Raw genomic sequence first — 15,039 nt, forward strand, 5'->3', positions numbered from 1 at the left:
CTTTTCCTGTAGTACAAATAGGTGCAATGTCGCGGCTGAGAGCACCTTTCATTCCTAGCTGCTGTCAGAAAGACTCTTCAGGTCATCTCCCCTCCGACTCTACGGTCACATCCATCCCTCAGTGAGAGGCAGCTGTGGGAAAGCACCTTCAGAACAAGCACCATTTTCTTTCAGGTGGCCCTTCACTTGTAGAAGAACCTGGCTTTGCATACTGACCCCTCCAAGCAGGCAGCTAACGAACACCTCTGACTCTTCCCTCTCTTGTCTTTGCTCTCACAGCCAGCTTCTCTCCTGTTGAGCGGAAGAAGGGCCACTGACATTCCTCACCCTTCTTGGCAGGATGGGCAAAAGCTCCAACACGATCGGGCGTATCTGCTGCCCTTCGTTTGCGCGTGCAAGGCCAGCATTCGCTATCGCATCTCCTGCTGCTATCAGATGCCCGTGTCTTTTCAGTGATAATCAGGTCTAAATTGGTCCCTAAGAGGAAAAGTAGATGTTGCTCGTGCCTGTGCCCATTATCTCCAGTCCTCGTGCAGCAATTTACATTTACACTTTCCAAAGGTCCCAGGCTGGACAGACTTATATCCTGCCCCTGCTTAGCAGCAATCTGGCCTGCTTCGGCCCTGCTTTGGGAAGCCATCAGTGAGAACGGAAGGGTAGAGTGGGGTGGGGAAATTGGCTGTCACTTTAATATATGTTTTTTCTGGTTTTGTTTGTGTTTGTGGATTGTTTTTTTCTTATATTTGGTCCATAGGTCTTCTGTGGTCCCAATTATATCACCCTTAATGATCAGCTTGGTTATTCCTTCCTATACAACATTCACCAAATTTACAGCAATGGAAAGAAAAGGAAACAAAATGAGACATTTCTTTTTTTACAAAGAAAAAAAGATCAATTTGGCTTTGACTATGCCAACTACCTAGATCAACGGAAAGTCCTTAAGCGTGGGCAAGATGCCATGGCCAGGTATGTTAGAGGGAGGGCGTGAACTCAGGGTTAATAAATGTACCCAACCCGTTGTCTCTGGCCACAAGAGGAGTCAGGTCACAGAGGCCAGGCTTGCCTCTGAGAAGAGTGCTCTGGGAGGAGCTGGATACTTGGAGAGCCCTCCTCCTCTTTCCTGTCTCCTTCGCAGCTCAGGTTGGTGCGAGATGGAAGAGAATTGGGAAGGAGTAGAGTCCGGTTACAGGTAGATCCCTGGAAGGCTGGTGGTCTTTTCTCCAGTGGTACCAAGTTGCTGGAGTGGGTTGTTGGCACGGACAGACTCTTCAGTAAGCTTGGCCTGTCTCTACTGGTAGGAGGCCCAGAACGGCTGAATGTTCTCCCAGCTTCATCCTACGCTGTGTAGACAGACTCACGTTCTTGGCCAAATAATCAACAGCAGCTGAAGAGGAGGGGGAAAAAAAAGAGGGTGAGAAAACAACACATTAGCATTTAGTGGAAGTGAGGCTTTCAGCATCAAAGGCTGTGTAACAGACAACCCCACAGCCTGACTTTTACGAAGAGATGCCCAAGGCAGTGGCTGGCAGACACGAGGGTCCTGCTGCATCCTAGGAAAGAGTGAAAACACATGATGGTCCTGCCAGAAACACCTGACAGGACACACACTGCTGGGATTATGCGCTGCTGCGGTGTGTAGAGTGCTCTCTGCATGTGCTGCTACAGTCCCTCGAATCTCTTCGTGAACCTACTGAAAAGAGCTAAAATTCTTCTTCTGCCATGGAAAATGGTGTTTCCGGGGGAGCTGCCTGAAGACAAGCCTGAGTAGCAAGCCAGCAGGATAAGCTTTCCAGTCTTGCCTCCCTGTATCATCTCACTGCGGCAAAGCCAACTCCTGTACTCTGTTACGGTGGTGTAAATGATTCCGGAGATTTCAGTGGAACCTCACCAAGTCTGGACAGGGCTTGAATCTGACTCATCTGCTGCGTGCTGACTCATCCCTGCGAGCTCTGCTGCCTGCCTTCATCCATCCTTCCTAAGGGAAACTGCTTTGCTTATCTCCGTCTGGGTGAGAAACACAGCCACCACTCTTGAGGCGATGCGTGAACCTGTATCCCAGCTCGCCGGACTGCCCCATGGTCTGAGGGGGATGAGGACCTGGGCAGGATGGTGACATTGCTCATTAGCTGAGCTTCAGTCAAAATCTCTCCCTTTCACTACCTTTAATGTCTCAAATTAGATTAATAAGGAGCTGGCAGGAGATGTACAATCGGTGCCAATGAGTAAACAAATTTCAGCCATCAACATCTTGTCAGATTCCTGCCCCAGAGGAGGTCCCTTCCAGACACAAATTCTTATTAGACTTGTCATATCTATTAGAATTCGCTTCACGCTTCTGCGTTCCATCACCAGCATCATTAACACAGCTCCGGCCTTTGGGAACCGCAAGGACCACATTAATCTGGCATCTCTGCTCCTCACCGGCTGGGACAGCACAGGCTGTGCAGGCGCTGGCAGGCTGGCGCGCTGGAAGCGAGCAGGCTCGCCACAGGGCGAGTTATCCAGGGCCGAAGCGAGGCCTGCTGGGGAGCACGGCTTCTGCAGGCGGCAGAGTCTGAAAGCAGCCAAGTTAGGCAAGTGGAGCGGGCACGCTGGCCGGTGCTCCTCAGGGACTGGGATCCTGGAGCAGCTCAACGCGAGCATTGGGCTCTGTGACGTTCTATTACGGTGGCTCTAGCTTCAAGGGGGTGTACATAGGATTAGACCCCAAGCTATGGCTCTCGTCCAGACCTTATCAGCTTGGTCCCCTGATATTTCAGGTAACCACATTAAATAATGTCTTTGAGAGGCTGTGGGTAAAGAGGAAATTGGCTCCTCAGACACGCTGTGTGGGTGTGTTGTTATGCCTCTGTTGCTCTCAGCACCCGCGCTCTAGGTGACTTCAGGGGGGTGCTTGGGAAAGGAGGGAGGTGAACGGTCGGAGCCAGTTATCCTGCTCTGGGCAGTACCCAGCAAAATGGAAATTTGATGGCAATCTCATCCTTCTAAAAAACCCATGCTAAACTCCCAGTACTGCTTTTTGTGCCAGTGGGAAGAGTTTAAAGGCACCAGCGTATCCCAGGCCAGAAGTCAAAGACATGGTTTGTTGCTTTAACACAGTGGAAGCCAAAATAAAACCAGAAACTTACCGAAAGTACTCTGGGTGTTTATTTGCTTATGGCAAAGAGAAAGCGTGTCTGGTTTTGTGTTTCTAAAACAGAGAATAAGGAGGAGAGAAGTGGGGAGAGAGAGACACTCCGCAGGCGAGGTCCGAAGCCTATCGAAGCTACAGAGCTCTTATTTACAAGTCCTGGTTATGTCCCCTGTTCTACACAGCAGCCTGCCCCCACCATAACAACCCCCCATTTTTATTATATCAGTGTTCACTAAAAAGAGTTTTGATATTTATTTTCCACATCAGAGAAGGAAGAAACATATGATTTGAACTGAACTTCAATAAATAATGATTTTGTGGAGGTCACCTCAAACCGATCAGTACTTACACAGCATGTGAAAAGCAGCAGTGAAGAATTAAAAAGCAGGAGAAATTAGCAGTATCTGCTAAACACAACACCCACCGAGAAAGACAAGAAAAATTGTTGTTATATCAAGGTCATCTTCATGTAAGTGATTGCTCTAACAGGACTAATTACCAATGAAAATGTTTTCCTCGCATAGAGATTATTATAAATGGGGCACATTATAAGAAAGATTTATGGTGAAGTGGACTTATACATTGCCTGTGCAGAGCCGTAAATACAAATATCTATACATATACAGGCACACAGGGGGAATTTGCTGCTTATCGTGGATCGCACCTTAGAACGGCGACAGTTGGTTTGTGCCGCATCTGCCACGCAGCACAGCACCGGTTCTGGCTGTGAGACTTGCTGTCACGCGGGGTGAGACTCCAGCTCCCAGCGCTGGGAAGCAGCGGCACTGTGGATGGTGCGTGACAGTTTCTCACCTACCTTCCTTGCCCCAGCGGGAAGAATGCCTTCCTGACTCGCTGCCTGCTTGTCTCTGGGCGTGGGACACGTCCGGACTAACTCTGCTGACCACGCAAGACTTGCTGCCAGGCACAGGCCCGCTGGCAGCTCGGACTCTCGTGACTATTAACAGGAAAACATTCCTGTTCCAAACTGAGCCCAGCAGGCCCTAAACTGGGCTTGTAAATTTAATGGGTGTCTAGCAGAAAAGAACAAGCCATGTGACAGAAATCAGGAAAGGGGGGCAAATAATATAAATAGGGCTGCGTGAGCAGTTTTACATCAGCATAAGGAGAGGCCCAAGTAAAAATTCCTGCAACAAACCAAGACAAACCCTTCTTTCTCTTTCCTTCTCCTTTGCTGGTTTCTCTGTCTCAGAAAACTTAGCTCGTCCTCCTTATTTTATTTTTTACACACATGGGTGTGACTAACGTCTTGCCCAAGGGAATCTTTATTGGAAATACATGGTATTGGAATTTGTTTAAGATTTTTATCAATAGCACGTGTGTCCAGCCTCACATCCAGAAGCGAGGGGAAGGTCAAGGGGTCACAGATCAAACTCCCGAAAAACAAAAAAAGGAGGGGTGGGGGGAAGCTGCTATTGATCCCGTCTGCCGCCACAGCCGGTTCTCATTTAGCTGTAGAAGTTAAAGACATTAAAGGGCTGTGACGGAGAGGGGAATAAAAAGCCACAGCCAAATGGAAGGAAAGGTCACTGAGGACAAGCTATGGGCAAGCAGGGGCGCTCCCGGAGGAAGAGGATGCACCTTTAACCCTCCGCGGATCACTCCCTCACAACACCACACTTATTATTAGTTTAACACCGGCAGGTGAGCCCTTTGCCAGGCTCACTGGTGTTTTTGTGACCCAGCCATTCTGGAGGAGCAACAGACCCTCCCAGCGTCCCTCTGCCTTACGGGTCTGAGGTTTAGGTTCAGGATTGCAATTCCAGTCTCACTTCAGCTTTCGCAGAACCACAGCCCAGTTGACAGGCATTGGCTTAACGTATTTCGTAGCAAAACCTCAGAGCATGGACCCAGCCCTGACCTCACGGAGGGCAGGGGAGCAAGTGACACGTATAGTTCTGCATCACTAAGGGACGGCATTAAACACCAGCTTTCCTTCAGCTGAGCAGGGTGAACATGTTGTAGGGCTTTTGGAGAAGCAAGAATTGGAGAGGGAGAAGGAGAGAGGTCTGGAAGTTGTCCTTTTCTAATAGAAGTGTTTTATCGAAAATATTCCACTTGGGACTTTTGAACTGGACTGCAAGGGTGTTGGGAAGGCTGTGTGGAGCTATCTCCACCTGTGCCTGGTGAGTGGATTCCCTTTTTCTCTCTAGATGGACAGATTTCCATGGGAATCCCTTCCAATACAATATCCATATCTTCTTATACCCCCTCCCTCTCTTCTCCTGTTCCCTATGCAGGGGGAATACAATCAGTGCACTTACTTTGTCCGTACTGTCCATACTGGTAGCCAGCCACGGGGTCCACGCTGTAACTGGTGGTGCTGTAGGTGGGAGGACAGTAGGACTGGGAAGTCGGGAGGCTGTCCACGGACTTGATGGAGTCACTCCGCTGGCTGCAGCTGGCAGAGATGGAGTTGGTGGTGTCCAAGCCACCGTGAAGGGGAGAGATGGAGAAGTCAGCCTGGGGTTGCGGAGGAACCCCGCTGGGGTTGCTCAGGATGCTCATCACCTGGAGAAACGCAGGAGACAACGCGTCAATGTCTGGAGGAGAAAGGCTACGTGTGCAGCTGCCTTCATGCATACCAAGGAGAAACAGCCTACACATAATGGTGCTCTAACAGTAGAAGATGCAATATCCATGAAGGCTTGGCCAGGCTGGAGGATGAAGGCCTGCTTCCACCAGATAACAAGACAGACTCCACAGTTGGCTCCTCTGTGTCTAACGCTTTATTTGAAAGACCATAATAGGGATAACTGAGAAGTTGCTTCACAGCACACTCAATCTTTGCTCTTTCTTTGCTGACCTTTCAACAACGTTAGCTGTGCTGTTCAGAATGAATGCTGGAGCAAGGAATAAACCTGGGAGAAACCTGCTCGACACGCACTGCCATGAACTAGCATCCCCTCCCTTCCTATGCACAGCCCTCACTAAAGAGGAGACATAAGACAGGGAGCGAAAATCCATATTTTCAAGAAGGGACACTGCAGACAGGCCTTTTCTTTAAGTCTGAGTGGGGCTTGGTTTGCAAAGGTCCCTGGCCAAACCAGACGCAAACCCTTTCTGGCTTTGATGCAGATTCAGCTTTAGGGACTGCAATGTCAAAGTTCTCTTTACCAGCAAATGTTAAAGGATAACAAGTCCTGGTTCAGCTCATTTCAGTGTAGTGCTTGGTTTGAAAATGTAATTAAATTTGCACACAAGCGATCTTCCTGCTTTGAGACCTGAAACAGATGAACGATTTTTTTTCTTTTGCAGCAAAAATGCCAGATTTGTTCCTGCGGGTGAGTTTGGGGTAAGCCACTGCCTACAGGCCTTCACACCAGGACCCCAATCCCGCCAGCGCTTTAATGCAATTGCCTTCTGCAATCAGCAAAATTACCCCCGGGCTGCCAAGTTAGGAGTGTAAAGAGTTTGCAGAAGTGGGGCTGTGGCAAGGGAAGGAAGGGAACTCCTGATGCCTCTCGGTTGATCTCCGCAGCCGCCGCGGGCCTGCCGTGCCGTATTTGTGCTGGGAAGGGCAGGGGAGAGGGGACAGCCAGTCACCTCGGGGGGCCAGGCCAGCGCTCAGATGCCGAGCGGCCGAAAATCTCCGAATTTAGCATAACCTTATTGACATCAATTAAAGTGGCAAATTGGAAATATTTGGAGCCTGGCAAGTGGTAAAATGAGCCCTTTATCCCCCACCAGCGGCCTGGTGAGCCATTGTCCGGAGGATACATTCTCTGGAAGGACACAAGAGGGGCTGTATAGAGCGGCGTCTCCCCTTCCTGCTCACCCCGACACCTTCCCCATCCCCTCCTCCCTCACCTTCCTGCCGGAGCGGGGGCTCAGGCTGAATGACCAGCTACTCGCTGGCCTTTGCTTTCTTAAAGCTTCTCCTCCCCCCGGAAGGACTCAGGAGTCCTGCAAAGACGCTTTCTCTTGATGTGATGCCACCTCCCGACTCAGCTGGCCTGAGGTCCTTCCCAGGCATTTGTCTGGGAGGGGAATTCAGAAGCAGGGGTGGCTGGACCCCTGCAGAGGGGGAGGCAGTGGGGAGGTACTGGCGAGGGGGTTAGTTAAAAAGCCTGGAAAATCAATCTAACCCCGACCACTGGGTTTGTCTGCAGTGTGGCACAGAGACATAGGCACAAGCTTTGAACAAGCTAAGTAAAAGCAGCACAGTAGCAGCAGCATAGAGCTCAGACAGGGTTCATTTACCCTCTCCTCCTTCAGGGTTTTCAGCCTGAACTGAGCTTAGAGTTTGCTACTGGTCCCCAAAAGTTAAACCTAGCTTAGCTGTCTCCACACCGCGGGGCAGACGGCACTCCAGACAGAGCCTAAACCACCTCCAGCTCTCCAGACCCTCCGGGCACAGCTTCTTAATCACAGCAATTAGGCCTCAAGGTACCTAGATGAAGTTGTTTAGTCATAACGCTGTGCAAAATGTGTCCCATGGAACTCCCTGTCCCATGACAGCCCAAAGATTGAAAGACAGGGGGATGAAGAAAGGAAATTGCATTTAAATATGCAAGACAGAGTGGATTAATATGAGAATAGGGCTGTCATGCTTTTCTGTGTGGATGTAACGTAAACCTCTCTGCCTCAAGGCTTGTGCAGCGGCGAAATCACGGGAGTGCAGCCTGAAGGTAGGTTTTCCAGCTGCAAAGTTACTTGTAACCTTCCACTAAGCTGGGTCACGAACTTTGATCTGGCTCAGCTACGAATCCTCCTTCTCTGCCCCTTGATCCCGCCGGCTGCAGACAGACCACATAGCTTCAGCATCGCCTTAGGTGTTATACCCTGCACCTCTTTGTCCTGATGGGTATCCAGGACACTCGCATGTACAGCAGCCACGAGACATTATTGTCCGTGTATTGTCTCTGCCGCAGAGCCCCTCTCCGCCTGGGAGCAGACAGGCAGTCAGGCTGCTTTCCTACACAGGTCTTCTGTGATTCTGTGTGTGATCCTCTGATTGAATTTCATTCGCAAGCTGAATCAGATGTTTAAAATAACAAACATCTTTCTTGCATGCGCGAAAACACAGCGGTATGAATTCCGAGTTCTTTTTTGGAAAGCTCCAGCCCGGAGCGCCTGGCCTCTCCCTTCCCGAGCTGTCCAGGTCCGGCAGTGCTGCCCGGCTGCGGATGTGCCGCCCGCTCCCCGAGCCCCGCGGCTCCAGAAAAGAGATCGTGCGCTAGAAAATGAAGGGCAACCGGAACCACTCACAGACCAGAGGGTTTTCGAGTGCTCTCCCTCCTGGCCATCTCCCCAAAAGAGTCAGCTGCTTTATATTACTTAGAGAAAGTAAAAGGCTCTTAAAGCAAGCAGAAGTCATATTAACACTTCCGCTAAGGCCCTTCCAAAAAGAAAAGGGGATGTAAAGCAACGCTGGTAAATGAAACCCAGATTCACGCTCTTCAAATTCAGAGGAGCTGAGACCAGTGAAGACACTTGCACAAATCCTACTAAAGACAGTAATTGGCTTTAATCAGTCAAAATCAGGACTGATTTCTAATCCCAGCTCTGCTACTGACTCACAAGGGCTTGTGCAAGTCACTTAAGCCAGGACTCGGCTCAACTAACCTTAGCCATGTGAAGTTAAGTTTCTAGTCTCTGCTAATCCTCTAGAATCCCTCTACAGAGAGACTGACACTTCTGAAGGACAATTCATCCCATCCTAAGACCCCTTTGTGAAAAAGATGGGCTGAATTTCCCTCTGGAAATCCATAGTGAAACAAGAGGATGCCAATACTTCATCATGACGAAGCCCGGGTAGTGAACGGATACATAACTGCACGGAGGTTGGAGAGGGGGGATGCTGGAAGGTGGCTACGAGATGCACATCCCTGCTGGATGGCCCCATGGTGGCAGGGTGGCTGAGCGCTGCGGATGAACCCAGATACAGGCTGTGGGGCTCAAACGAACCAGGAGTCCCTAAGGTCTCTGTTCCCTCTCCAGCAACGATGATCGTGGGAAGCATCCGCCTTTTCCAGGCACGCTGAGAGAAATGTGGGCCTGGGCTCCCCTCTGAGGGTGTTTGCACAGGTTTATCAGAGGCCAGCATCCAATCTTCCCCACCCCAGGACACGAAGGTGTCAGAAATAACAAAAGTGAACCGGAGGTTTCTATTCCCTCTTCGCCAGGCAGCCACCCAGCATGCATAACCCTACACGAGCCCTCCAGCCTCGGCAGGCCTGCCTTATCTGACTCTTGTTTCAGCTGGATAAACTCATTTTCCAGGCAACTTTTGAACTTAGGAAAGTCTGGGGCATCTGGAGAAATCCCCTCCTCAAGAATGCAAAGTCCTTTTACCTTTTCTTTTTGACCTTGCTTTCTTATAATTTATTAGTTCTTGGTGCATTATCATCACTAACTAAAAATCAATACCCACTTCACATCTGTAAGGTTTTATCTGGAGGGAAATCTGCTACCTGTCCATCACAGTGACTGACAGCCTTCCCTTTCCCCTCCCTCTCATCAGTTGTCTCTCTCCCTTTCCCCATCTCCTTTCCCTTTGCTGGGAATCAGTCACAGGCGTGGCGTGGGCTTGCACTTCGGGGTAAGTCAATAACAGCCACGGTGCTAGGAGCCTTCGGCCTTGTTTCTGCCCTTTCCGGAGGTCATTTGTCATGGGGGAGAGGGGGGCAGGGGTCTTGATGTGTTGGGGAGACCAAGGTTAATGCACAAAGCCCCTCCTGGATGAAAGTGCCAGCCCCCCCGTCGCCTCCTGCTGCTGCCTCCCTCACCACCCTCATCTCTGCGGCTCCCCCCTGTTACCCCCCCGGGACGTTTCATCACTCTCTCCCATACTTTAAAAGAAGGGGAGTTAAAAAAATGTAATTAATTCCCTCCATTTCTGAGCTGGCCCTCAGGGCCTCCGGCCATGGAAACTGTAGCAGGGGAAATGTGCACCCTTTATGATAAACGAATGCGGCTTTGGAAAGGGAAGTGCAATTAGGGCCCTCAATCTGTGCAATCAGGCCTTCAGATTTGAGGGTTGGGGGGGACAGTTGGGTGCTTTGGGGGGGCAGGAGGGGCTCAAGGGGCAGACAAGTGATAGGGAGAGATATCGCTTAGATAGAGCAGGGTGTGAGCGCGTCGCGGAGGGTCGCAGATAAGTTTCACGACCAAACCTTGCCCCCGCAGACCTGGCTGCTGCACCTCGCTGGTCTCTGCAGTCAGGAGCTCTACGGGAGATACCAGGGCTGCCCAGTTCATGCCAGGCAGGCTATACGTCCTCGGAGTCCCTACACCTCCTGCCCTGCACTATCAGTTTGCTGTAGGCTTGCTGAGATACCCAGCCAATAAAGACATCAGGCCCTGGACACAGCAGGCTCTGTGTCTACGCCCCGTGATGCCGCACTGCCCCATGACCAGGAGGACACCGGGTTGCGGGAAGGAGCTCAAACCCAAGCAAACAAAACGATGGGGAGGCAGGAGCCTGCGGACAGCATTTTCCAGAGTGACCCCTGATTCTGCAGTGTCTCCATTTCTGGGCACCCGATTTGACACAGCGCAAAGCGTCCAAAATCAGAGGCTGCCTTAGAAAAATGCTGCATTTAGAAACTGCTGAGCCTGGCTAAGTTCTGAATAAAGAGAAGACGTAATGATCTGCAACTAGCTGAAGGGTGTTAACTCCAGAGAAGCTGCCGGGTGGTCCCAAACGAATGCAAACTGGATACCAGGCAGAAAAGGAAAGAGGAAAAGCAGATGAAGGGTCTCCTGGCGGTGGGTAGCATTTCTGAAGCTGTGGTACTGCTTTCCTAGGAATGGGGAGAAATCCTCTCTCTTTGGGAAAGGCTGGAAGGGTGTTCAGCTGGAATATTTGATACTGCAGCAGGTAAAAAGCACTAGGAAATTCTCTGTTGTGAAGAGTCTGTTTCTAGGCTGACATGTCTCTCTGTTTCAGCTTCCGTGGTGTCAACATTTACACCACTTCCCAGGGAATGGGAAGTCTGACAGGGCCCTGATGGTCATGCTGGGAAGCATACTGGACCTTAACGGTTTTACTAATGGCAGGGACCAAGATAACACGCTCTGAGTTCCTCTCTGAGGGCTTGGTCTCCCTGCCATTTGTGGCTGATTCAGCTTCTGCTCTGGGTAGGTCACGCTCTGTCCTCCAAGACTGTTCTTAGCTACTTGGTGGGGACCCAGCTTAATCTTTCCCATCTTCATTCTGCAGCCGGTTCAGCTAATATTTGCCTTCTCTCATGCAGAAGGCAACCCTTCCTCATATTAATGCTTTTTGATCTCTGTGGATTCATTTTCACTTGGTGGGAAGAGTCGATTATTACATACATACATTAAATGGAAACAAAATGAAAAGGTGACTGTAGGACTACCGAATGCTGAAGAAAGAGTTGGGAGGAGATATATATAGTTTTACCAACGATCTTCACTTGAAAGGAGGATAAATATATGCAAATATGCCCCTAGGTAGGACTAAAATGACTTATGTAGCAATCACTAACACTGCACTCACAAAACCAAGCAATTAATTTTGAATATTTTCTAAGTCACTAGACCCAGCCGAGTTGTACCCCAATATGCCAAACCAATCCACAAAGCACACCCATTAAATTTGATTTTGCCATCAGGCCGAGGATCAGGAAAATACTTCACACTTCTTGCACCTAGAAAATGTCTGATCTGGGTAATTGCAGTCCCTCACATCTAATGTCACTTCCAACTGAATTTTGGAGCTCGGGGAGCAAACTTCACATTAGCCTTCCTTGAGAGTAACTTCACTGACTTTAAGCACAGTTCTGATTCACGCTGGCATAAGTGAGCAGGTGACTTTACTCTCTACTTCTACTTTGTTGTGGGTTAAAGTTACGCAACCTGAAGCTCCACTGCCTCCTCTAGCCAGGTATTTATAATCCATCCATCAGCACGTTACTAGTGCTAGAGAGACCAGTGTTATGAACATGAGCTAACACAATCTCACAAGTCCTTCCTGCTACGGAAGGGCTCCAGGGCCGAGGTGGCTGCTGCTGTATAGTGGTAACATCTCATCTTCCTGACCTTCCCCACTCTGTTGGAAAATATGTGGAGGCCATGGAAATGCCTTTCCAAAGGCCATGTGAAGTGTGTCAGAAGTAGAGCCGGGAACAGAACACAGCGTGCCTGAATCCTTTCTGGTGTGTATGGGACAGATCATACCAGATCCCTTCAAAGTGCTCAGAAACAGCTACTGTGGGCCTGTGCTTGAACAGTGGTACAGTCTGGCAGTGAACAATAAACCCAGAAATATCATCAATGCCTTTCAGTGACTGAAAACATCTGAATGACGTTTCAGTACCATAGAGGAGCAGTCTAGGACACAGCAGGTGAAATGGAGATGAGCATTTGTGTCCTAAAATGGCCCTGTTCACTTGACGGATGAAAAACTGCCACACACTCATGATGGAGAGGGCTTGGGGAGATGCTGGGGATGGGATGGAGCTGGGGATGCAATGGTGAGCTGCAGCAAAGCAGACCAATGCAGGCTGCACAAGGGGAGGATTAGAAAAAAAGGCGATGGGAAGTTATTACCTGATTGTTCAAGGCTATGGTGAGGTTCCACCTGGAGCACTGCATCTTGTTTTGGGCACCCTGCTTCTGTAGAGATGTACAAATTATGGAGAAGGTCTAAAGAAAAGTTTCTAAGCTATACAAAAGAATGGGAAGGTCTTAGCTATAAGGATAAAAGAAATTGCTTAAGTCTTGATGGTATGGGAAAGAGGAGTGGGCTCTTCTTGCAATGGAAATATCGTAAGGAAATCAGAAGCACCATGGGGTTATAAATCCGTAATTTGGAGGGAAGTGAGGGGAGGCATCACTGTGAATCGGAACTGCATTAAAAACTGCTTGATCTAGAAACACGTGCCACTACCCCTGGTGTTAGGGCACCAAACTCCACTATCACTTAGATAAAAGCAGATGGCAATGCTTTTAGTAGTCTGGATAACCAGAGAGGAAACAAAAAGGCATGCCATGCTAGCAGGGGCTGTTTAAGGTAAACGGGGGATCCCAGTTCTACAGGCATCAATTTCACTAACAAGCAAAATCAAAAGACATGGACTCACCCCTTCCAGAAACGGGAGACACTCCAGCCAAAAGGCTAACTAGTGCCTTGCCATGTTGAAACTGTTGAAGGGTCTGATTTTCATGCACTGCCGAGTATGTCCCCTCCGAAAACGGGCAGTTTGTGCTTTACTAACCATCAACATCATTATTCACCTTGTGTTACTTAAGCATGAAGTCTTTTTCCTGATTAAATTGCAATTGCTATGACACTTTATATAGAACAACCAAAAGAAGACCAATGCTTCCCAAATATGCTGGTTGGCAAACCAAGCCACCCTGTCCTCCTTATTTCCAGCCGCTAGACTGCATTAACAGAAGCCACCACAAGCAAACTCTACCCTGATGCTGTTTTCCCCATGAGTACGTTTCTCTGCGAAGGCCAAGTGAATACACTGGAAAGGAAAGTTTCCATCGAAAAATCCCTTTGTTGAGATACAGAGCATCTCTGGGCAACCTTACACAGGGTATTAATTGCAGGAAGATGAATCTTGCTTGTGGCATTTTGGAACTCACAAAATCATCTGGGAGGAGAAAGCAGAAAGGCACAATCATGGAAAACTGCAATTTCTAAACATTTCCAAACTGGCAGAAGGAGTCAGGTTAGGTTTGGCTTTGGAAATAGGATGGATCGGTGATCACCTGAATTTTTTACTCTGCACTTACTCATCCATTCTTGGGTAAGCTCAGACATGCTGATGGCAGGCAGGGAATGAAAAGGGCTCGGCAAGAGATTCAAAATACCAAGAAATAAACAAACACACACAAAGGTTTCCTGCTAAATCAGCCCTAAATCTATTGCTGTGCACCTGCCTGGTGTGAATAATAGCAAGCTGGGGAGATCACGCAGCACAGCAAAGTCCCAGCAAATTAAAACTGCTTTAGAAACTTCTGTCATTCCTCTCTTTAGCAGCCCCACACCAGCAGAGACTAACAAAGACAAACCAAAATTCACAGAAAGGTCTCCTCTTCCCCTCCTCCCTTTCCATTTCTCTCCCTCATTTTATTATTTTTTTTCCCATTTCTCAGCTAAGCTGCTCTGTGCTCGCTCACTATCACAACCCCCCACGGACACTGGTAATGGAGTGCGGGTGCTGACTTACTGCTTCGAAACAAGATTTCCTGAGATCCTTTGAGTCCACTCCATGCCCCCCCTCGACTGCTTTTCTCTCTCTTTTTGGAGAGTAGAGGGGAGCCTCTATAAATGTGAAAGGAGCTGCACTACAAAGAATCCCCCGAGTGGCATATCCCAGCCCCAGGCGAAGCTGCTCGCTGCACTGATAGTCCTGCGTATCTGCTCTAGGACTCCTCTTGCTCTTCCCCTCCCTCTTTCTCTGATCAATCAAGGGCTGTAATCAGTTAAGGTCCAGCTTAACTCAGTGTAAGATACACCAGTTAAGCAAAGCCAATGCCTCCAGGGTTCCCATCGTAAATACGGAGAGGTCATGGGGAGATGAAATAACCCTGATAAGTTCAGCAAGTGCAGAGCTAGCTAGGCTCACACCGAACGCTTAATAACTCAAGCTGGCAAAAGAATGGAAGAAAGAGAAAATCAGAAGCGCTTTCTATTGCCAGCTCCTCCGCTGCTTGTTTGCTTGCTCTCTCAGTTCCCTGCTTTCCCGGGGTGGCGCTTGGTGCATTTTTTAAGGTGAGGGTTTCTTTTTTCAGCTCACCCTAATGAATGAACAACCCAGCCTCCGGTCCTGTCTGGGAGTGCCTCAGCTCAGTGTGGATCTTCTGAGGCTACAACTGGGATGGATTTTTAAAGCCAGGACCTTTTTTTCCCTCACCCACTGGAAAACTGCAGCTCCTGAACCCAAGGAAATGCCTTTTAC

The 15,039-nt window shown here is 49.2% G+C and overlaps 1 protein-coding gene across 4 annotated transcripts in view; it reads right to left on the reverse strand.

The window, feature by feature from the left end:
• Positions 1 to 887: 887 nt before the first annotated feature.
• The window catches only part of PAX7 (paired box 7), a 102,766-nt gene continuing 88,614 nt past the window's right edge, over positions 888 to 15,039 (reverse strand). For 3 of the 4 annotated variants that reach the window (XM_075437242.1, XM_075437240.1, XM_075437241.1), the window contains exons 8-9: positions 5,419 to 5,665; positions 888 to 1,384 (exon numbers count right to left, since the gene is read on the reverse strand). In XM_075437242.1, coding sequence (XP_075293357.1) covers positions 1,269 to 1,384; positions 5,419 to 5,665 — 363 coding nt within the window. In that variant the 3' untranslated portion in view covers positions 888 to 1,268. Of the gene's footprint in view, positions 1,385 to 5,418; positions 5,666 to 12,673; positions 12,740 to 15,039 lie in introns of all 4 variants that reach the window. The other variant, XM_075437239.1, reaches the window with a different exon arrangement.

Source organism: Opisthocomus hoazin, chromosome 16 (genome assembly GCF_030867145.1).
Source record: "Opisthocomus hoazin isolate bOpiHoa1 chromosome 16, bOpiHoa1.hap1, whole genome shotgun sequence".
Classification (NCBI taxonomy): Eukaryota; Metazoa; Chordata; class Aves; order Opisthocomiformes; family Opisthocomidae; genus Opisthocomus; species Opisthocomus hoazin.